Source organism: Saccostrea echinata, unplaced genomic scaffold (assembly GCF_033153115.1).
Source record: "Saccostrea echinata isolate AGI-Se365-2 ecotype Australia unplaced genomic scaffold, CSIRO_AGI_Sech_v1 ptg000025l, whole genome shotgun sequence".
Classification (NCBI taxonomy): Eukaryota; Metazoa; Mollusca; class Bivalvia; order Ostreida; family Ostreidae; genus Saccostrea; species Saccostrea echinata.
Window position 1 is genome coordinate 12713176 of NW_026889774.1, and position 22683 is coordinate 12735858.

General features: G+C 33.3%; 2 protein-coding genes across 3 annotated transcripts; one reads left to right on the forward strand and one right to left on the reverse strand.

The window, feature by feature from the left end:
- Positions 1–1744: 1744 nt before the first annotated feature.
- On the reverse strand, positions 1745–4067 carry LOC133192038 (toll-like receptor 13). The gene has a single exon (XM_061327878.1). The coding sequence runs from the start codon at positions 4051–4053 to the stop codon at positions 1879–1881; it is 2175 nt and encodes a 724-aa protein (XP_061183862.1). The 5' UTR covers positions 4054–4067; the 3' UTR covers positions 1745–1878.
- LOC133192039 (cytoskeleton-associated protein 2-like) lies at positions 2889–22157 on the forward strand. Of its 2 annotated transcripts, XM_061327879.1 has the most exons (10): positions 10946–11006; positions 14133–14229; positions 14648–14806; positions 15032–15103; positions 17282–17833; positions 18160–18295; positions 18463–18603; positions 19513–19683; positions 19893–20065; positions 21424–22142. In XM_061327879.1, the coding sequence occupies exons 1-10, from the start codon at positions 10973–10975 to the stop codon at positions 21644–21646; spliced, it is 1758 nt and encodes a 585-aa protein (XP_061183863.1). In that variant the 5' UTR covers positions 10946–10972; the 3' UTR covers positions 21647–22142. The 2 variants fall into 2 exon arrangements, with proteins under 2 accessions (XP_061183864.1, XP_061183863.1); XM_061327880.1 differs by lacking the exons at positions 10946–11006; positions 14133–14229 and adding an exon at positions 2889–2892 and having other exon boundaries at positions 14748–14806; positions 21424–22157.
- The last annotated feature ends 526 nt before the right edge of the window (positions 22158–22683 follow it).

Sequence of the window (22683 nt, forward strand, 5' to 3'; positions counted from 1 at the left end):
CCTTAATCAAAAACATATTTATATTACAGTGGCAACTGAGAACAACTAAAAAAAATTAAATGTACACATGTATTGTAAAATAACCTGTCATGTACGCCAAGAAATACTAAATAAAACATTAACTTAAAGAATATTTCTTTTAAAATGTAGAGCCAAAATATACAGTGCATCGATCTTGAACATAATTTTATTAAATAAATTGAAAAGAAATGGAAACAGAAGTTCTTAAACTTGCACTGTTTGACCTCTCCTTAAAATAAGAACAATATATGTCATGATATATATATATATATATATATATATATATATATATATATATATATATATATATATATATATATATATATATATATATATATAATATATTATATACAAAAAAAGTGTTCAGTGTTTTCATTGGTATATCCACAAGAACACTGAGTGTTATCTGAAAGCCTGACTTTAAACAGATCTGACTTAACGAGACACACATTGTGTCTCATTCTAGTTAGAATTGACTTTGTTTTCTTATCACCAAAAGAAAAATATTTTGGGGGAGATTCACATTTAAGAAGCCTTTTTTTTAAAAGCATTTATAGTTTCAAGGTTTCTGATTTCAGAAGGCAAGGCATTCCAGAATGATATTGTAGATGGAAAGGAGTTTTTAAATAAGTTCGTTCTACTTTTGGGTATAACAATATTATTACAATTTCATAAATCATACTGGGTTATTTGTGAGACTGAAGGAGGTAATAGATTCGATAAATACTCTGGCGCGAGACCAATGTTTTATTTTAAACATTAAAAACATAGCTTTCTCTTTCCTCGTCTATAAGCAAATGTTTCCCACCCTGTTTCATAATATAAAGAGTTACGGGGAGAGTAAATACTCTTCGTGTGATGGCTTAGAACCCTTCAATAACCTGCGAACTACATGTATTTGCCAATAAGATTTTGAGTTTATGCAATTTAAATGATTCAATGATTCGTTTAAATTTACTCTTCTTCTAGTTTCTTTTTAAAATTGTTGACTAAATCTCAAATATATCAGAACCAAGGATGCACAATTCAAAATCTCACATTAGAGCTACTTCTTATATTGACAGTTTTCTTCCAGCAACAGTGGAATAACTTCCCAGATTATATTAGAAATGTTTCAAGAATCTTTTGATTTCTTATTTTTTTAAGGGGGGGTGAAATTTTTCATTTTGGAAATGATTTATTATTATATGGAAGTCCAGGTCATGGACTCAATATTTAAATATTTGAAGCAGAACATGCATAGCAGCAACAAAACGTTTTATTTGTACACTATGTAACTTTTGTCAATATTTCCAAACTGATACTTCTCTGTATTTTTCCTTCTCTTTTCTTGTTTCCTTTTCTACAATGTTTGTTTAATGAATTAATATCATTTAAGTGTGTATTCACCTTGACATTGATATAGGAAGAGGGCTAAAATAGTCTGAGCTTGCTTTTCAATCCCATTCACTTTTTTGTGAATAAAATTATGTATAAATAAAAAAAAATATGTCGCAGTAATTTTGTGAGTAAAAACTAAATATATATATATATATATATATATATATATATATATATATATATATATATATATATATATATATATATATATGTATGTATGTATGTATGTATGTATATAGATAGATAGTTAGATAGATAGATAGATATAGATATAGATACTATTAGATAGATATAATTATATATATATGTATATATGATGTATGGTGAACAACACTTAAGTATCACAGATGTTTGGGATCTTCATATGTTTTGGGTTTCACGACTTTGACCTGTCTTTAATTGATCACATTCCTGATTTTTAGATATCAACACATTGTACTTCCTTATCAAGCTGTCTATAGTTTAATTGGCGTATTATCATTGAATGTCGCCAATCATAACTTCGGCGCTTTCAGTGCGATCAAGTCGAAACTGTAACTTCCGCAATACTTTCCCCCAAAATAAGGCTTGTCCTGTTTCGTCGGACTTTGACCAAAGAGCGTAGTCATATGACGTCAACAGAACTTTGAGAGTGTTTGAAAGGTATTTGTAACTGACTTCACTCAAAACAGCCACTATTATGTTGTTTCTTTTTTCTTCCAAGCATCTGTTGTAAGCAAAATGCATTTGAAATTCACACCATTTGCTTTTAGCAAAATGATTAGAGAGGACAAAGAGAATTCGCCTACTTTGGTTGATATTGTCCACGATGTTATCGCAGTGTAACTTTCCAACTTCAAAGTCTCGACACCTAACGCAGAGTTTATACCCTTTTTGCTCAAGAAAAGGTATGGCGATCCTAAAGATAAAACTACTGTCTTCGTCGGCGTACACAAGATAAATGTCATAACAATAATCGGGATCGTCTGTGATCAATTCGTATCCTTTTTTGTGATGCTTGAAGACGTACAGCCAATATCGTATGTGCCATCGAAGTTTGTACACCAACGCGAATACAAGAAGTATTGTTGCTACTAAACTACAAAATGTAATAATAGCTATCACCAATGCTGGGTTAATAGGGCACAAGTCTCTTTCAGTCAAGTCAAACAATATCTGTGTGCCCACATCATGTGTGTTAGACCTACACGTAATTTTATCTATCATTGACAACTTCTTCTTGTTTGAATGCATCCATCTATAGAACCAAATCACGTCATCACAAAGGCACGAAAATTTATTCCAACTAACGTTTAGACCGCTATCATTTAATCCATTAAGCAATGTCTGTGGGAAATTAGAAAGTGTGATTTTATCTATGTTATTGAAAGATAGATCAAGAACTTTTAGGTTTGACTTGTTTCCAAATATCAGTTCCCCATTCCAAGATCCATTTAAAACATTATTCGATGCGTCGAGTCTGGTCAACTGAGGTAAATACTTCAACAGTCCATTTGGTAAATAAACTAGACGCATACCTCTTATTCCAAGGGTTTTCAAGTTGTTCAGAGGCTTTAACATAGAAATGAACTCATCTTCTCGTAGATCGAGAGTGTTCCCGGAGATGTTAAGCGTTTCGATCTGTGGACAATTCTTAAAGTACTCTGGAGCAGAATTGGTCTTTTCATTTCGGAACCAAAATCCGTTATGTGTGAAAATCAGTTTTTTTAGTGATGCACTTTCGAATGCTCTTGCCTCTATATGAAAAAGCTGTCCGGCTAATCTTTGAATATAAAGTGCTGCCAAAGACGTTAGATTTGAAAAGGTGTTATTATAAAGCTTTCTTATCGCATGTCCATTTAAGTTCAAATCAGTTAATTTCGATAAACATTGAAAGTAATTCGGCCGGAATTCAGTTAATTTATTGTACTGAAAATGAAGTATTTTCAATTTCTTGACGGGTGAATTACAAAAATTTGGAAATTCTTTGAACCAGTTACCACGTATATTTAAATTTGTAAGATTTTCTAAACCTGTAAAGTTGTAAGTATTCTCTGAAATCCCGTTAAAGGACACATCTAAATAATGGAGATTCTTTAATTTTTTAAACCAATCACCTAACAATTTTCGAAAATAGTTAAAAGAGAGGGTTAGATGAGTAAGACGACTGTCCTTAAGTTTATCGAAATTAGGGGGTTCATTCCAGGTATTATGAGAAAACCTTAAACATTTTATCGTCCTAGACACACCATGCAACATGTTGCCAATTTCTTTTGTTGAGACTTGAATTTCTCTGCTGATCTCCAATTCTTGCAGATATTTCATTTCCGATAGCGCATCTTTGGAGATGTTCCTGATACGATTGTCCCGTAAAGTCAGTCTATTCAATTTTATGCTTTCGAGTTTCTTGAATGTTTGTTTGGTTACATTTGTAAACCGATACCCTTCAATGTACACGTGCCCTGTGTTGTTTGGCATTTCCGGGATATAGTCTAAATTTTTCTTGTCATCCCTATTCACACATTTTATTGTTACTTTCTTAGGCTTTTTGCCATAAAACAAGCATGTGCAGTTCCACTTTGGGGGGATTCTTTTGGCAGCGCTACACGGATTCGTTTGTGAGCTTCGTTCCACCACCAGCAGTGTTAAAAATATGACGAGTGTTGAAATCATTTTTACCCAGCCAAGATTCTAGAAAAGGAAAACAACACATACAAATACGAAATAACTGATGTCAAATCTTAATATGCTTAGCGTCCACTTTAAAAAATAAAAATTATCTTTCTGTCCGGGAAAACACACAAGCCAGCAAGGGAAAAGTAGCAAAACATTTTTAGAATTGATAATGAAAGAAAAAGTGAGCAAGCTCACATACCCCACACTCCCCCAAAACTCGACAATGCAACACATAATGAATGGCACGGTGCATTTTAAATACACAGTATAATTCAAAAAGCAGCATTACTTGCAAAAAATCATTACATCAAAACTTCTTGCAAATAAAGACATTCAAATCTTTGTATGTTACAAATTTAATTGGGCTGAAGTTTCTAAATATATAATGGAATCAAAATATCTTGGTAATATACAAATCTATATACCTACAAAGTTTCCAGAAATTCAGTGCAGGAGTTATGCTGACAAACTGTTATTTAAATTCTTCAGTGATTTCGATTTGTTAATGAGTGTAAGTCCATGTACAACACATGACAATTTACACATTGAAACAATTGATGGAAACAAAATTATGATGTAGTCATTTGAATTTGTTTATATACTGTACTTACGAAATTATTTAAGGCAAAGCACCAGTTTGAGGTGGGGGGTTGAGAACTATCCAAGATTGTGTGTGTGTGTGTGTGTGCGTGTGAGGGTGTGTGTGTGTGTTAAATCATTAATATTTTGATCTCAAAATCAATAGGGGTCTTTTAAGGTCATAAAATATTTCACATAAAATTTCATTACAAAAGCTGATTCCAGTGGATTTCCTTATTACCTAGCTGGAAAGTTTCTTCAATAATAGGCAAAACTCTTAGGGCAAAAATAATGGAATCGGAATTTCCTGGTAATATGCACATCTACACACTGTGTACTAAATATATGCAAAGTTTGATCAAATTCTGTGCAGCGGTTTGAGAGGAGTTGCACTGACAAACTGTTCATCTCTATATTCAAGATATGGCCAAAAATCTAAGTTCAAAAGTGCCGAAATTCCCAGAAAAATAATGGAATTGGAATTTCCTGGTAATATACACATCTAAACATTGTGTCCTAAATATCTGCAAAGTTTGACCAAATTCTGTGCAGCGGTTTAAGAGGAGTTGCGCTGACAAACTGTTCATCTCTATATTCAAGATATGGCCAAAAATCTAAGTTCAAAAGTGCCGAAATTCCCAGAAGAATAATGGAATCGGAATTTCCTGGTAATATGCACATTTACATATTGTGTACTAAATATCTGCAAAGTTTGACAAATTCTGTGCAGCGGTTTAAGAGGAGTTGCGCTGACAAACTGTTCATCTCTATAATCAAGATATGGCCAAAAATCTAAGTTCAAAAGTGCCGAAATTCCCAGAAGAATAATGGAATCGGAATTTCCTGGTAATATGCACATCTACATATTGTGTACTAAATAGCTGCAAAGTCTGACAAATTCTGTGCAGCGGTTTAAGAGGAGTTGCGCTGACAAACTGTTCATCTCTATAATCAAGATATGGCCAAAAATCTAAGTTCAAAAGTGCCGAAATTCCCAGAAAAGTAATGGAATCGGAATTTCCTGGTAATATGCACATCTACACATTATGTCCTAAATATCTGCAAAGTTTGACGAAATTCTGTGCAGAGGTTTTTGAGGAGTTGCGCTGACAAAAAAACAGGACTGACGGACTGACTGACTGACGAACGGGTCAAAAACATTATACCCCCCGCAACTTGTTGCTTGGGGTATAATCACATAAAACTCTCGTCCAATGTCCAGCGTACTTTGTCCATGACTTGTACATAAAGTTTTGTTGTGGGAGTCGTAAATGAATATGTCGGGAACACAAGGTAGAAGTAATATTTTGATATATGCGAAATAAACCGAGAAACAGCTCACTTTTTGTGCACTCTAAATATACACTTTTTTCAAGGGTGGCACTGTACCTCTATGACCCTCCATTCCAATTTTTAATGCTAGCGAGCTACAGATCTGCAGCTACCGGGGGAGGGGGGCTTCTTTTTCTGAGAATAGCTACTTCTGATGAGAATAGTCTTTTGCTGTAGTTAGACCCTGCTTGTCCTCCACAACTTTTGTTGGGATAAGGTCAAACTCGAGCAAATTCCAGCGTTTGGAAAAAAAATAATTACCTGAGTTAGAGAAGGGTCCAACGCCCCACCCACTACCAACACCAACATCATGGAATAGGATTTTCGAGATTGTGGGCAGTTTAATTGTTTTTTTCCTTGTCAACCCCCACCCCATTTTGAAAAATGTTGCTAAGGGTCTGTTTCTTGAAGAAATACTTTGACAATTTTCACGGCCAATTAGCATCAATTTAATGTCTTATTTTAATATGCATGTATTATCATTACAAAACTAAACTAAAGGTACTGCAGGCCGTAGGAAGCAATTTCAGTTGGGAGGGGGGGGGGCACAACCATACATGTACATTTTCAGATTTTCAGTTGGGTGGGTTGGGGGGGGGGGGACTATCAACTACCAAAAATTCCTTGACAAGCAGACGTTTTTATTGAGGGGGCATAAGTATATAGTAGCTATGTTTTCTATAGTATTCTATATATCGGCAAATTATTGGGGCACGCCCCCCGTGTCCCCCCGATTCCTACGACCATGTACTGTGAGTACCGAGCACAACGATACCCCCGCTTCCATATCCGTGTAATGGCGAAGTTCATTTTTGTTGTGTTAAACTAAAAATATTTTTCCGATCAGAACATGAAATAGGGGATGCACAGTGGCACTATTGTGATAACGATTCTGTGAAAGTCTTATCAAATTTTTTTCAGTTGTAAAGGAGGAGTTGCAGATAAGAGATGGACACCCCCAATATCATACAAAGAATGACAATGTCCATGTTATGCCCCCGTATCGAAGATTCGGGGATATATAGTTTTTGCCCTGTCCGTCCGTCTGTCTGTCTGCCTGTTTGTCCGCAAAAACTTTAACCTTGCCCATAACTTTTGATTGGTTGAAGCTATGGCTTTCATATTTCACATGTTTATTCCTTGTGACAAGACCTTTCTTTGGGTACCATCATATTTGACCTTTTGACCTTGACCTTGGAGTTTGACCCACTTTTGCAAAATTTTATGATTCGTTTTACCTTGGCCATAACTTTTGAACAATTAGAGCTAGGGCTTTATTACTTCACATGTGTAATCCTTGTGACAAGACCTTTCTTTGGATACCAACAACTTCGACCCTTTGACCTTGACCTTGGAGTTTGACCTTCTTTTGGAAAAGTTTAATCTAAATAGAAGATGCACAACGGCACTATAATAGAATAAAGATTCTGTGAAAGTCTCATTAAATTTTATTTGGTGGTATAAGAGGAGTTGTGGATAAAAGATGGTACCCTCAATATTGTAGAAAGAATGTCAGTGGAAGGGCGCACACCCCGTCACTATATACCCCCTACCAACACTTTTCAAGTGGGGGTATAAAAAATGTATTCTCTGTCATCCAATCTCTTGGCGTCTGTTGTCACAGTCCTGTCCCCAGTCTAGAGCTTTTACTGAAGGAGACAGTATTGTAACACAAAGTATAGAACGATACCACCCCCTTCATTTCAAAAAGAGAGTAGATAAAAGCTGACGACTCTGAAGTTTTTCAAGCGGTGGTATAAAAAATGTATTCTCTGTCGTCGAATCTCTTGGTGTCTGTTGTCACAGTCCTGTCCCCAGTCTAGAGCTTCTACTGAACGAGACAATATTGTAACACAAAGTATAGAACGATACCATACCCTTCATTTCAAACAGAGAGTAGATAAAAGCTGAAATTCTGAAGTTCCATAATCTAGGGTACAAACTCCCCACCAAGGAATACGTTTGTCCCGAGCTTATTTCTGTTAATGATTGAGCTTAGAACTTGAGTTCGAGCTCAGTCCCCTACCAGTTCATTCAGAGAATTCCAAGTAACTCAGGTTACACCCAAAACTCTGAAGATAGTGTATATTCAGTTTGGGAGAAATCAAATGGACAAATTTCACAGGCTTACCTCGTTATATTGCCCTCCCGGACTTCAATACGCACTTGCATGCGTCGATACCAGATGCAAAAGAACCAAACCCTGTATTCTGGGATATTTTATGCTGAGAAAAATGCAGTTTATCGAATCAGGTTTTACTATTTTTTCCCGGTATGACTATTTTTGTTTCAGGAAGTTATTTTTGATAGTAACAAAACGTTGGTGATCAAAGCATGCATGCATGGTTTCAACTGGTGGAATTTAACACTCGCTAAATACACAGATATTTACTAATGTCATAATGTGGATTAGTGTATATAAATACTAACTGAATAGAAAATGGACAAGCTACAGTACTGTAAAAGCAGAGCACTACTTGTATTAATGAATCCTTATTATATTTGAGTGTACAAAAGGAGAATACTACCAGTATTTTATCTTTCTAAGTACTGTTTGAGTGCAATGGAACATTGAATTCCTGAATTTCGTTTAGATACAAAACAGCACAAACATTCGATGAAGTGGCACTTTTCACGACACATTTAAAAAAGATATTTTCAATATAAGGATGGGATTATGATAGTGATTTAAAAATGTCTCAATCTTTGTGCTCCAGTGGGGAGATTACACTAGTCGAAGTTCATAGTTTTACAAAATCCTTTTTTATTTAAAATTATAAATGTAGTTTAAACCCCATTGTCTTCTTAATCAACCTAAACCAAGGTTTGAAATGAAAACAGCAAGATGGAGTGAAGTGTTTAAATTCTTAAATCCATGTGACATTTGAAATTATATGTATAATGATAAAATAAGCTGATGTTACAGGGGGGTTAACAATTTGGTTTAAATTCAACATTTTGCGAATTCTTTGGTCAGTCCAATGACCTTGTTTGCAAAAACAATCTATCATTTGGTCGGATGTTGATAAACATTTTTCATACAAAATTATTTTCATACAGATTTATCTACGGATTACACCCACATCACCCGATTGAGACAAAGAGTGGGTGTGAACGGTCGACGTGAAATGCTTACATTTGTACCCCTCGACCTCTGGTGTTTCCGGGCACCTTTTTTTTTTTCTTTTTTTGAGTTTGATGATTCTTCTTATCTTCACATATCCAGTTTAAGATAATTAAAAAGGGTTAAATCACAAATTCAAATTATTAATATAGGTATTCATGATTGTATTTCTTAATAATCACCGTAGTATATATGCTTACTTTTTTAAATTAAAAAATGCATCCTCTGTCAATTTTCATAGCTTTTTTTAACCAACTTTAAAACATTATATATATTTAAAACATCACAACTTTCTCTTCTTTTTTTTCTTTGGAAATGGCGTCCCTCGGGAGATTTTTTTTTTAACCAGTTTCTGTCCTCAGAATTCTTTATGTAATTTTACAACGTTTTAAACGAATATTTTCTGGAAAAGGGCAAACAGTCTTCTTTAGGAAACTTGTATAGATCAGCACAAAGACCCCCCCCCCCCCCCCGAAAAATACATTCTGTTATCTTCATTGATAATTTAAGGAGAGTATACATACTTGTGTTGCTTTTTTTTTTTTACCGTATTTTGAATCTACTTAAGAAATTCATTAAAATACTGGCAAAATTGGAATTTTAAAATTTCGTCCTCTTCTGTATTACCTTATGTACATAAAAATCTGACACTTATTTCCTGATCTTCTATGTTTGTTTAATTTCTTTGTTTTGATATTATTATATATATGTCATGCATGATTGAATATCCTATGACGGGAAACATTGTGAAAAAGAATGTAAACATCTATGCTGGCCTCAGTAACCAGTTGTTTTCACAAGAAGGAAACGCTCTATACATTATCTACAGAAATAAAATATCTATTGGTGCTATATTTCTTTCTGAAATGAAATATTTCCTTCCTCCATATGCGGAAAAGAAGGCATCTTTTAAACAGGGAAAGTTAATATATGGATATTGATATGTCTGTTACGCATTGGATGAATGGACTGCGGAGGCAGTTGAACTTTCATCACTGTTCATGTGAAAACTGAAGAAAATTAAGAGATATTTGTTATTATCATGATTATGTATAAATCGCAAAAATGAACTACATAAGCACTTCAACATGTTCAAAGTCGACTGTGATAGTATACACCATATATGGTATATATTTATATTATTATCATGATTATATACTGTTTTCTTTGTCTCTATTCAGATACTGTACATAGCTACATACTACACTCACTGGGTGTACATGGTCTTTAATCTCATAGTAACAGGGTCACGCCTCCCTAATTTTGCCAGTATATGAACTGATTTGCAGTTGGTTTTGTCAGTATATAATATACATTTAAAAAAAAAAACTTCGAAAACGCCTGATGCCTTTTTCTTTTAAGGACCTTCTCTACACCAGTGCAAAATATTTTTTGGACATTGAGAAAAATATGTTGTATTAAGGTGATAATATTGAGCGTTTCTATTTAATTTTCACTATATGGTACCTGGCATTTACCCCCAGGAAAAAGGTTCAAACACAACACAGTATCAGTGAATAGAAATCACTGTTGTTTACCTCCATAGAGAAAATACATGTAAATAACATGTTCAATTAATTTATCTTGGCCTTTTAAAATGTTAAGAATACTTGAATTGATTACAAATTGAGTAATAATCTGTAAATTTCTATTTTTTAGAATTTAAATCTAAAGGCAGATCACTCTAACTTCAGAAAAATACCATAGAATCAGAACTCTTTAGTGTGCAGTGTAGAGAGGGTTCTTAAAATAATTCTTTATTTTTTGAAAGATATCGGGATCGGGATTTAAAATATTTATTTCAACCAATCGTCTCCTTTGCGCCAGAATACAAACATTGATTATTTAAACGACCAAAATCCGATGTAGGCATATACAGAAATGGATAAACTAAATTCGGCCAAAGTAAAGAAAGGTATTTATAGTGCGTCATCATTAAATACACCATTGATAATGGCGATGAAATGGAGGCTTGTGTAGCTGTAGCTGAACAATATCAATGAAATGAGCAAGAGTTTGTATCACAAAAATGAAAATACACATTGAATTTGTAACAACGTCTATTTTTAATTGTATAGCAATGGTGTTCAGTATTGGCTATTGTTTCATAAGGCATAAGTCGTGACAAATCACTGAGTTAGTAAGAGTAATAATTATAATGTAATCAATTATCACGGTAATATTGAAACTGTAAACAAATGTCAAATGGGCTGTTAGCCTTGCATATGATGTTAAAGAAGAAAAGATATACAAAACATGACCAAGAAATACATAACTATATACAGTGCTACTTTGGTATATTGCCAACTTTTGTCCAAGACAGATTTTGGCATTACAGTGAGGGTGGCATTATAACGAGTTCTGTCACAAATTATAATGCAATGAGCCCAGCTCAAGATGAATTCATAGTTTATTTCAGTTACAATAAAATGTCATGCTTGTGCACATGTGTACATACATGTACATTTAAACGCATCCTTCATTTCTTCTGGAAAAAAGTCAATAATTTATTTGTTTACGAGAATTTCGACTAAAATGAAATGAAAATGTCAGAATATTTAACACTTATCAATTTTCTGCTCTTTTGTCATGGTCCAAGAATTTAACAACCCAATGATAACGGTGTCAATAGCTGTAATAGTCTCTCAGTATAGAAAAAGTTTTCGGAAGTAGATTATTTCACCATCTCAAGAATGTCTGAATCAGTTAAAAAGTTCGGTAGGTTAAGCATCATGACTGACAAATGGAAAGTCACATGGATACATGTCTAGATCTTCATGAACCCCTTGTAATATACATGTATTCTCATGTTTCAGTTTGGTAGTACCCAATTAATTTCTCATCCTATTCTGTTTTGATATTTATCAATCAATCCAGTATGTGTCCAAAAATTTATGACTCGGTGTTTCATGGGTGATGGATCGATATATATATTAAATATATAATAAATATTGGATTCCTATGCTATTTTCACGTGGTGAATTATAGTAGTCTAAAAATAGAGATGGGGTTTCCTTTTGATCGATACAATGGCTTCTTGATGTAAGGGGACAAAAAATGAATTTTTTTCATTGATTATGGTTAAATTGGTTAATTATCTGTGATAAGCAACAATTGGCAATTTGTTGTACTTTTATTATTTTTTCTTTCTTTTGTAATCTAAATTTGTATGCTTTCTCTTCCCTGACATTTCCATTATTGTGATGAAATAATACCGCTATCAAAAAAAAAACCAACACCAAAGATTACTAATTTTGAGTTTTATACAATTTTTATCTTTAATTTAGCTGAATTCCTTGTTCAGACAGTCACGCTTCACCGCAACCATTGTCAAAGCACAGGTGTGACGTCCAAATTACTGACACGCGCTAGATAATTGGCATTGTTATCGAGGGTTTTCCTTATATAATTTGACCTTTTGTTTCCTAAAACCAGTGGCGGATGGCAATAAGCGGGGGTGGCATTATAACAGGTGTATTAAAACAGGGGAAATCCATTCTTAGAAATTCCTGGCAATAAGCAGGGTGGCAATATAACAGAGGGCAGTTTACCGACGTAGCACTGTATTTTATTGAAAAATGCCTTTTTCAAAAAAAATATTGCAACATTATTTGTTGTTCATTTTAATGAAAACAACATCTTCGAATGCAGAATCTTTTGCAGTTTCTTCACATAATTTGAAAATAAATTTTTATCAATAGGTGTTGTGATATAACTTGTCAAATACAAAATAGACTGTTTCATGATAACTGCGGTACTGCTCTTTTGCAGGGCAAAATCATATATTTTGGTGAAATATGATGTAAAGTAATTAATATATGTCATTTAATTATCTGTCAGCAAAAACTTAGCCAAAAGTTATTAATTTGCCCTGCAAAAGAGTAGTACCGCAGTTATTGTGAAAGGGATAATAGAAATTTCATGGCACAAATTTGCTTCATGTAAGAAATCATGGCATTTGGCGTTACAAATTTTCATTGATGATCTTTTATCAGTTTACTCATAACATCCTAGGAAAATAAAATTTAAACAAATCTGCATAATCCAGTGGGGAAAAAAATCATGAAAATTGACCTCTGAGTAATTACACTGTAGGCATTTATAAAAACTGGTTTTTCTATGAAATATAGTGCAAAAATGAAATTATGACTACTTATGACCATATATTGTACATATAGTTATTGCATGAAGATGGGTCTAGATCTATAATTAATAGCAATTGAATATATATATATATATATATATATTTATACATTTTCAACAGTGAAATACTGTGATTTATTTATTGAATAAAAGTGATATTCTCTCACAGTGTGAAAGGATATCAAATTAAGAAAAAAAATAATTTCTGGCCTCTCATAAGATAGATATAATAACTAAGCATCTTGATAGAGGTAAAACTGCAAATTTCTTCCCAAATATGTTGCTTAAATCCATGCTATGTAATGTTTTCAATCACACAACTGCTAAGCTATGACGTCTCAACCACTCAACTATGACGTCAAGCCTATGACACTGTGTTAAGAAAAGACTGAGGCAAAGGGAAAATCAAAGAAAATGTAATAAACAGAAAATTCAATGTTTTGTAGATGAATATGGAATTTATTTCACTCGTGAGACAGGATTTTTTGATATTTTTACTCGTGCTTCGCACTCGTGAAAATATATATATATATATATATATATATATATATATATATATATATATATATATATATATATATATATAATTCTGGGAGAACTTCTCTAAGAGAACAATTTTAGAATATTTAGTGTTAGTAATTGTAAATTTTCAAGGAGAACATTTTTTTCCCCCTGCAGTTGCGAATTACTTAGTCACATTGAAAAATGACCCAAATTACCGAATGGGGCCTTATTCAATATTCATTACCATTCTTGACAAAGTAGGCAGTGTTTTCTAGAATTTTAAAGAAGTTTGTTCGTTATGATATTGGTTTTTATGGAATATTTCAATAATTTTTATGTATTGCCAGTTAATTAAATTTATTAGATTTGTCAATAACTATGTTTATTTTTAAAGCAACAGAATTTCTTGAAAAATGGAAGAAATTTCAGGAAGAGAAAGATCAAAAGAGACAGACTCTTTCAACAAAGTCGACACCACAGGATGACAATGAGTAAGTGTCTATATCAGCTTGAAAATTAACAACACCTCCAGCCCCCACCCCTCCCCATTTTTTCCTAGTCAAGGGCTGCATTGAAGACTTCAGACTGAAGTTTGTCTTTCATGATCATCCATCTCATTCTGTTCTGCATTAAAAAAAACCCATACTGTTCAACTGAAGTCTGTGTATGCTTCCATGAGAATTGTTTGGAAGTTTTGGTGACTAAGGATCACAAGAAAATGTAGAATTGAGCAAGAAATAGCATAGCTAAAATGAAAGGTTCTTTATATGTATAAAATTTAAATTCAGATATGTTCATGACTTAATTTTTTAATCTTAATCTTAATTTGGTCATATTGGTATTTTTGTGAGTAGTTTGTATCTCATGAATCCTGTATTGGGAGTACTTGTATTTCATACTGTTTTGCAGAAAGAAGAAAGCAGGAAAGAAGGTTGTGGCATCACGATATCTTAGTCACAGATCAGAGTCCAACATACCAAAGGAGCCTGCAGCTCCAGCCAAAGTGTCAAAGGTCCAGAAACGAATATCTATCTTACCTCAGAAACAAACTATTGGAACACCTATGAGGTATCTCATACAAACCCTAAAAAATTGAACTACAGTGTTAGTTTAGGAAGATTTTTTTCTGCAATTGAAATATACTCTGTAAGTCAAGAGTTGTTTTGTTTTTTCTCTTAGAATGATTATTTAATCCCTCCACTGACTCGAATAAGTGTTTGTATTTACTTCAACAGAACCTTTTGAAGTAATGACACTCCTTCAAGGGATTAATTCAGTATTTCTCTGTTTTAGCATTAAATTAGAGCGATGGAAAAAGAAGAAAGAAAATGAGAAGGAGAACCAGGCTACCCTGAGTAGTGTGAGGTATGTATAGAGAAGTGTGAGATGTGTATAGAGTAGTGTGGGTTATGTATAGAGAAGTGTGAGATGTGTATAGAGTAGTGTGGGTTATGTATAGAGAAGTGTGAGATGTGTATAGAGTAGCGTGAGGTATGTATAGAGAAGTGTGAGATGTGTATAGAGTAGTGTGGGTTATGTATAGAGAAGTGTGAGATGTTTATAGAGTAGTGTGAGGTATGTATAGAGAAGTGTGAGACGTGTATAGAGTAGTGTGGGTTATGTAAAGAGAAGTGTGAGATGTGTATAGAGTAGTGTGAGGTATGTATAGAGAAGTGTGAGATGTGTATAGAGTAGTGTGGGTTATGTAAAGAGAAGTGTGAGATGTGTATAGAGTAGTGTGGGTTATGTAAAGAGAAGTGTGAGATGTGTATAGAGTAGTGTGAGGTATGTATAGAGAAGTGTGAGATGTGTATAGAGTAGTGTGAGGTATGTATAGAGAAGTGTGAGATGTGTATAGAGTAGTGTGGGTTATGTATAGAGAAGTGTGAGATGTGTATAGAGTAGTGTGGGTTATGTATAGAGAAATGTGAGGATATGGGTTAACGTATAGAGAAGTGCTTTTAGAGTATTGTGTGGTATATGTAGAGAAATATGAGGTAATGTACGGAGAAGTACTTTTAGAGTATTGTGAGGTATGAATAGAGAAATATGAGGTTATGAATAGAGAAGTGCTTTAAGAGTATTATGTGGTATGTTAGAGAGTGAGATACATAAGAAGTAGTTTGATTTATGTAAAGAAAATGCTTTTTATGCTATTTAAATTTCTGTATAAATAGTCAAATGTCATTATCGTGAATTTGATGGGAACATGGAAAAACTTCAAGATCCCCAGATGGGTTTAGGATATTGAGGTTAAAAAATACATAGACAGAAAGTGGTCATTACTTCAAATGACTTCGACATATCCATGGTATTAGGGATATTGATGTTTGAGGTACTGAAGTTCAACTGTACTAATTCTCTCAAGATGGTCATACTGAAAAGTATTCTCTGTCTTAAATTTAATTGTGATCCAACCTACATAACCTACACATTTTTATAAAAGTTACCACTGTACACCATTTTACCAATTATAAAGGAAAGATTATATACTGGTAAATATATAAAACTCATTTATAACAACATTGCATCCTAATGTATCTATACATGAAGAGTAAAGATGATTGTTATGGTAGGTTACAAAAGAAGTCATTTCAAGGTCAAAGCTTAGGTCAAGTCTCTGGTATTATTAAAGTTATACCATCCTAATTTACAGTGGTTGAAATTGAAAGGTGATAATCAGAATAAGAGGATATCAGTTTTGTGTTTAATTTATCAATAATGAAGTCAAAAAGTCAAGGTAAACTCAGGTAATGGTAATTAAATCCTTTAATCCTGGTTTATCTTTGTATGAATTAAGCAGTAATCTAAATCTAATTCATTTTTAATGTCAAGGTCAAAAGCCAAGGTCAACTCCAATGGTAATATTTTTAAAACATCTCATTTTGGTCTACCGGTACTTTTGCATTAAGTTTGAAGATTATACTTGGAAGTTGGAACATTTCCTCACTCATCAGAGCTGAATGCAATAGCTACACAAGATAGGACTTATATCAAAAGTCTGTGTAAGTTTTATTTCATACTCTGGCCAAATAATTTCTTCAGGTTTTAATAAACAGATAAAAAGTGATACGGAGTGCATAGTAAAATTAAATATCATCACTCATATTGTGATAATTCTAAATATGTAGGCAAGAATGGCTTTCACATTTACAAAATGAAATTTTCTGTAATTTTACAATGACAATTTTCTAACCAGAGCCTACAAATAAAATGAAATACAAGCAATGGGAAAAAATGTGGGAAAGCTCGTTTATGCTTTTAAAAAAGTATAAAGGAAATACAGTAATATCTCGTTATCTAGCACTGGATGAGAAATAAATTCGATATATCCAAGGATTCAAGATATCAGGGGTAAAATACTTAAAGAATAAGTGTTTAGGACTTCCAAATCACTTTGACATATCCATGGTATTTAAGATATCAGTGTTTGAAATACCAAAGGTCAACTGTATAATGATACAACAATTTTAGAGTTATCTTTCTTTGCAAACAGTCATTGCTCCGAAATGTAACAATTTTGAATTCTGGTTATACTTTTAGAAAAAAGACACAGACCCCATTCAAAGCTGCTCAGAAATATACTCATGTGAAATCCAAGTTCATGACTGCAAGTACTCAGAAGACTGTTCAGAGAGGGGTCGACAAAAAGACAGGGAAAGAAACTGTGAAAAAAGTTTTGACATCAACCCTGAAATCTGTCTCCATAAAGACAGTACCCTCACATGTCACAAAGGCCTCATCTCAAGTTAGGAGAAATGCATCAACAAAAACTTCTGATGTTAAGAAAAATATTGCAGTGTCCTCATCAATAAAATACAAATCAAGCCATTTTCAGTTCAAGGTTGGTGAATCTGAAACAAGAAAGTTGAAAAGAAGACATTCGGACTTGGAATCACGAACTACAAAAGCCACACGGAGCATTCTGAAAAGGAAATCTTGTCTTCCTAGCTTGTCTGATGAAGCATTATTACCAGATTCACAGACTCCCAAAACACCAGGTCACAATGTTAGGTTTGTCTCCCCTGTCAAACAAAAACCAGATACCCAGCCCTGTAAGAAAACTCCAGTCCCACGTCAGCATAGATCTATGAGGTAAAGTTCTAGGTCTGTACACATTAGAATGGGACATTTGTGTTTGCTTGTTTCAGATGTAGTTGAGCTATCCATATGCATATAATTATTGTATCATTTTGTGAGTCAGTGCTCACAGTACCTCTAGTTTTATTTTGATGAACTGTATAGAGTGTTGTTGCATCTTTTTTCTGATTCATAGAAGGAAATGGTGTCATTTTTGCATCATAAAATGTGAAGCTAAGAAAAAAATTCTTACAAATCCAACCCAAATTTTCTCTCTGACCATCAGAGATCCTAGTTGAACAGATTTCTGATTTTAATGGTGTACTTGACTTTTCTTACAGAACAGAGCTGGAGGAATGGCTGAAGAAGAAAGGAAAGACCCCCAGTGGATTCCGACATCTGCGGTGCTTTGATGCCTCACTATCAGCCAAGAAAAAGTCTTCAGATCAGCACAGTAACCAAGAAAAGACAGAGGAGGTAGGATTTCTGTGTCATTGAGAGAAGTATCTTCCTCATTTTATATATCTGATGATGGTGGATGTATTTTTGGAACAGATGCTAGAGGGCAAATGAGAGAATGTAGATGAATAATTTTTGGGATGAAAGTACCCTTATATTTATAAGTGTGTATGTTTTTCTTTTAGGAGGAAATTAAGAAACCTAGATCATCAGTAGTGCTAAACCTTGAGGACCAGTTTAATGCTGAGGAATCCATGAACAGAGAGGACACTATTGTAGAGGACCTAGACTCCATGTTAGAGGAGTGTACCACACTGTATGAGGCTGTATGTACATACTAAAATTACTTCAACCCCCCCCCCCCCCCCATACATGAAAAGATATTATAAATGAAACAAATGGTGTCTTTTTTTCTTCTTTATAACTATCTGGTACATGTATTTATTTTCGATGTTTGACTCTCAGAATTAATTAGAATTTGACCCATGATCAGCTGTTTATCAAATTGATAAACACTTACAAACAGGGAAACCTAAATGAGTCTCATGTGATGAGTTGCACATAATTTTTATGTTTTTTATGAAATATGTGGATTTCAGTAAAATATTTTTACAACTGGGAATACCTGTATAAAATGTATATTTCCTTTCCATGCTGTTCCCATGTATTTTGTGAGGCTTATTTGCTTGTGTACCAGCCTTAGAGATGTACAATACTAAGGAAAAGCCAAAATAATATTAAAATCTTATTTGGTATTTCATCTTCCTTAACAGACATTTTAATTTTATTACATTTTGTTTTTTAAAAGAACATATAGTAATACATGTACTCAATAGATAGTCTACAAAAAAAATTGCAATAAATATCAATTGGGCCTAAAATAAAAATTTGTTTGTTTGCAGTTGCTACTAACCCACTGAAAATGCACCCAATCCAAACTTTTTTTCCGACCATTTTTTGAGATGATTTTTTTTTCCCGGGGGGGGGGGTTCAAGATATTGAATTTTCTATGTTTGTTTTTATCAATTAGTGACTAAACTAAGTGGAGATCATTTACATTTAATAACCCTAAGAATATCACTATGACTTGTTATCCAACAAAAACTATAAAACTAAAATCTATTTAAAAAACCTACCTATCTACCTATCCTCTCTAAAAATTATATGTCGGCAACTGCAAACAAAAAAAAATTATGCTTGCATGGCCTTGCTTAACTTTGAGGACTATTTTTCAGGGTTGTCCTCTTGAGGACACAATGAAATGGTTGGATTCTATTGAGGAGAACATCACCTTAGCTTCATCATCTGCCAGGTTCTACATCTGTAAAGCCAAGATCCTCAAGAGCACCAACAACCTGGAAGAGGTCCTCCATGTGTTTGAAACGGCAGTCAAAAATTGTGCCCAAGTATGAATCATCGAGGACATTATCTTATTTTCTTTTTAAAACAGTCATTGTAGTAAATAATAAAACTTGGAGTGGCTACATTGTAGCTGTAATAAGGGGTAATTTGCTGAATATTTTTAATAGCTTTGTTTATGTCATAACAGATTTAACATTTTTTATTGCAAGTAATTTTTTCCCCAGGTATTAGAGTTCATTCATTCTTTTTTCAGCCAGCCGAAGACTTGGCCAGGTCTTTGACTGAGATTATAACAGAAATCAGTCTTGAGCGCGAAAGGAAGGCTCGCTTAAAAAGTGCACTCGACAAGGCAGTGGAAAACGGAAATGTGTTTGAATCCAGCGCAATTAAATATTGTGTCAGACAACTAACTCCACATAAACACAGGTAAAGTACTTAACTTGTAATTTGTTTTCATCTGAAACTGGTGAAAATGGAATAGTTGACAAATTATTTCATTGAGCAGTGCGGAAATATACTCTGATCAATTTTAAGCTATCTGTCAAATATCAAAATTTACTCTTTAAAAAAATCTATTTTCTTGTCAATTTTTTAGTTTTAAAAATGCTAACACAATGGTATAATGTACATTCCATATTAGATTAAATGTACCTACTGTGAAATCGCTAATTTTCTTGTTTTCAAGGTGTGAAGAGACCCTTGAATTCATATCCACCACAAAATGTAAAATTCCATATACAGTGAAACTTGTCCAATTCGGATGTTGTGTATTCCGAAATCTTGCCTAAAACGATGTAAACTTTAAGAGCCTTTCAATAAAATCTATTGTTTAAGATGTTTTCTAATCCAGAATGTTGTCTAATCCGGCAAATTCCTATGGAAGCAGTGGTGTCCGAATTAGACAAGTTTTACTTTATATATGTACAAGTATAACTACTCACCAATTATTCATCCACGAAATCAAATCCCCACAAAAATATATTTTTTTCCTCAAAACCTAAAAAAATTGACCCCATGAAAATATGTGATTTTGCAGTAATCTTTGATTAAAAAAAAATTTGTTATTTTAGTGTCTGCATAGCTAATATCGACAGTCAATTTTTTGGCATTATAATTTAATTTGGGTTAGTCAAAGAGCACTGTTCACTAAAGGCCTTTTTTGGGCATGTAAAATTCTGGAGAAAAAAATTATAAATCTGTAGTTTTATAAATCAACATTATAAATACAGTTGAACTTCGGTATTTCGAACACCAAAATCATGAATATGTTGAAGTGATCTGGAAGTCCCAACAACTTATTTTTTTAAGTATTTTTCCCTCGATATCTCGAATCCACAGATACATGTATTTTGAAGTATTTTCTTGGCCTCATCAAGTTTGAGATAACTAGGTTTGACTGTATGGATTGGACTCCTTCTTATTTCGTGAAAATGACTTCCTTAGAGGCTAATATATCAATGTGCTTTGAGTAGAGCAAAACCTGCAATCAAAACATTACAAATACATATACATGATGTATTGTCAAATACACCAGTTTTCTGTAAAATTTGAGAACATTGCAATTTCACAAGGCATATTCTTCAATACTGGACAGTAAAAACTTTTTAGGTAATGAAAGCATGCAGTTTTTTCTTTCTATAAATGTCTAAAATTGGAAATATGTGTAGGGTGACAAATGATTTATAGACAGGGTCGATTGTTGCATAAATTTAAACTAGTTCTTTGAACAGTGTAACACTTTGAATTAAAAATGGGCTTAATTATTCCTAATGTATCGTTTCCAGAAAAAGACAATCAGGTGGTTTTGATGACTATTCACCTTTGCCTTGTAAAGTGGTGACTCCAGTTCGTAGGTCCACTCGCCGCAGCCTTAGTGGTTTACCAGAACAACTCCAAGACAAAGCCCCTGTTTACACCGCTCTGGAGGACATTCCATCTCCAGAGAGAAAAGGCACTTTGTTTCAATCAAATTCAGCCCTAGACAAGATTCTGGATGATAGTCTGTAGTATTATTGTATTTCATGTCCACATACGTGTTCCTTGTCTTTTGTACTGAACATTAGGGCATCAGCAATTTGTAACACACACACACACCCTCGCACACACACACACACACACACTCACCCCCACACTCACACCTCCATCTGCCATCCCTCATAATTTTTTAAATGGTGATTGTTCAGTTATAAAGATTCACAGTAATTAAGTTACTATAAGAGATACTTATTTGGGTCATTCACATCACTGCTTTGTCTGATGTAAAACATGCTGTGCTTATTAATATATTGTGCTATGGAATTTGGATGTTAAAATAGAATTACTTTTAATCAACTTACAGTAAAACAAGTTTACAGCAAAGTGCCAGGGACAAGAAATTTTGATTCATCATAAATTTTATTCATTATATCTTTAAATTCACAATAGGTTTTAAAAAAAATAAGGGGAATGAACAGCACATCGCTATAAGCATGATTTGAATATAAGCATGTTTGCTGTAATTATGTTTTACTGTACATTTTACTGTACTGTACTCTCTCAAAAATATAACATTATTTATTTTAGCTTTCATTTTGTATGAATTATTCATGTGAAAGATGTTTCACATGGCTTATTTGAAATTTTGTTCATCAAAGTTTGTGAGAAAATGTGTATTGATGAAAAGCACTCTAAGAGTGGGCAATAGAGGAATTTTTTAAATGATTTTATTCATAAAGTTTATGACTGGGTAGTATGATATATATGTGGAAGAAAATGACACTGATGTTATAATTAATTTCAAAGTTTGTAAAAATTACCACCACAATATAATTTTCATTTTAACAGTACTTAAGATATCAAGTATCAACACTTTCATTTATTGTAACAAAGATTTTTTTTTAAAATAAATATTACACTTAAAGCTGTTGTGGTCTTTTAAAAGTCCCTGTGACAATGACTGAGTCAGCCTCATGTTAAAGTTCTAACACACACTAACCAGATGAAGTATAAATATAAAATCTGAAACTTTCCGCAATAAAACAATACAGGAAAGTCATTTGTACCGT

Coding starts and splice junctions, on each gene's coding strand:
- LOC133192038 (XM_061327878.1), bottom strand. CDS start 4,053: ATGATTTCAACACTCGTCATATTTTTAACACTGCTGGTGGTGGAACGA.
- LOC133192039 (XM_061327879.1), top strand. CDS start 10,973: ATGGATAAACTAAATTCGGCCAAAGTAAAGAAAG. Junction 11,007..14,132: donor TTCGGCCAAAGTAAAGAAAG/GTATTTATAGTG, acceptor TTATTTTTAAAG/CAACAGAATTTCTTGAAAAA. Junction 14,230..14,647: donor ACACCACAGGATGACAATGA/GTAAGTGTCTAT, acceptor ACTGTTTTGCAG/AAAGAAGAAAGCAGGAAAGA.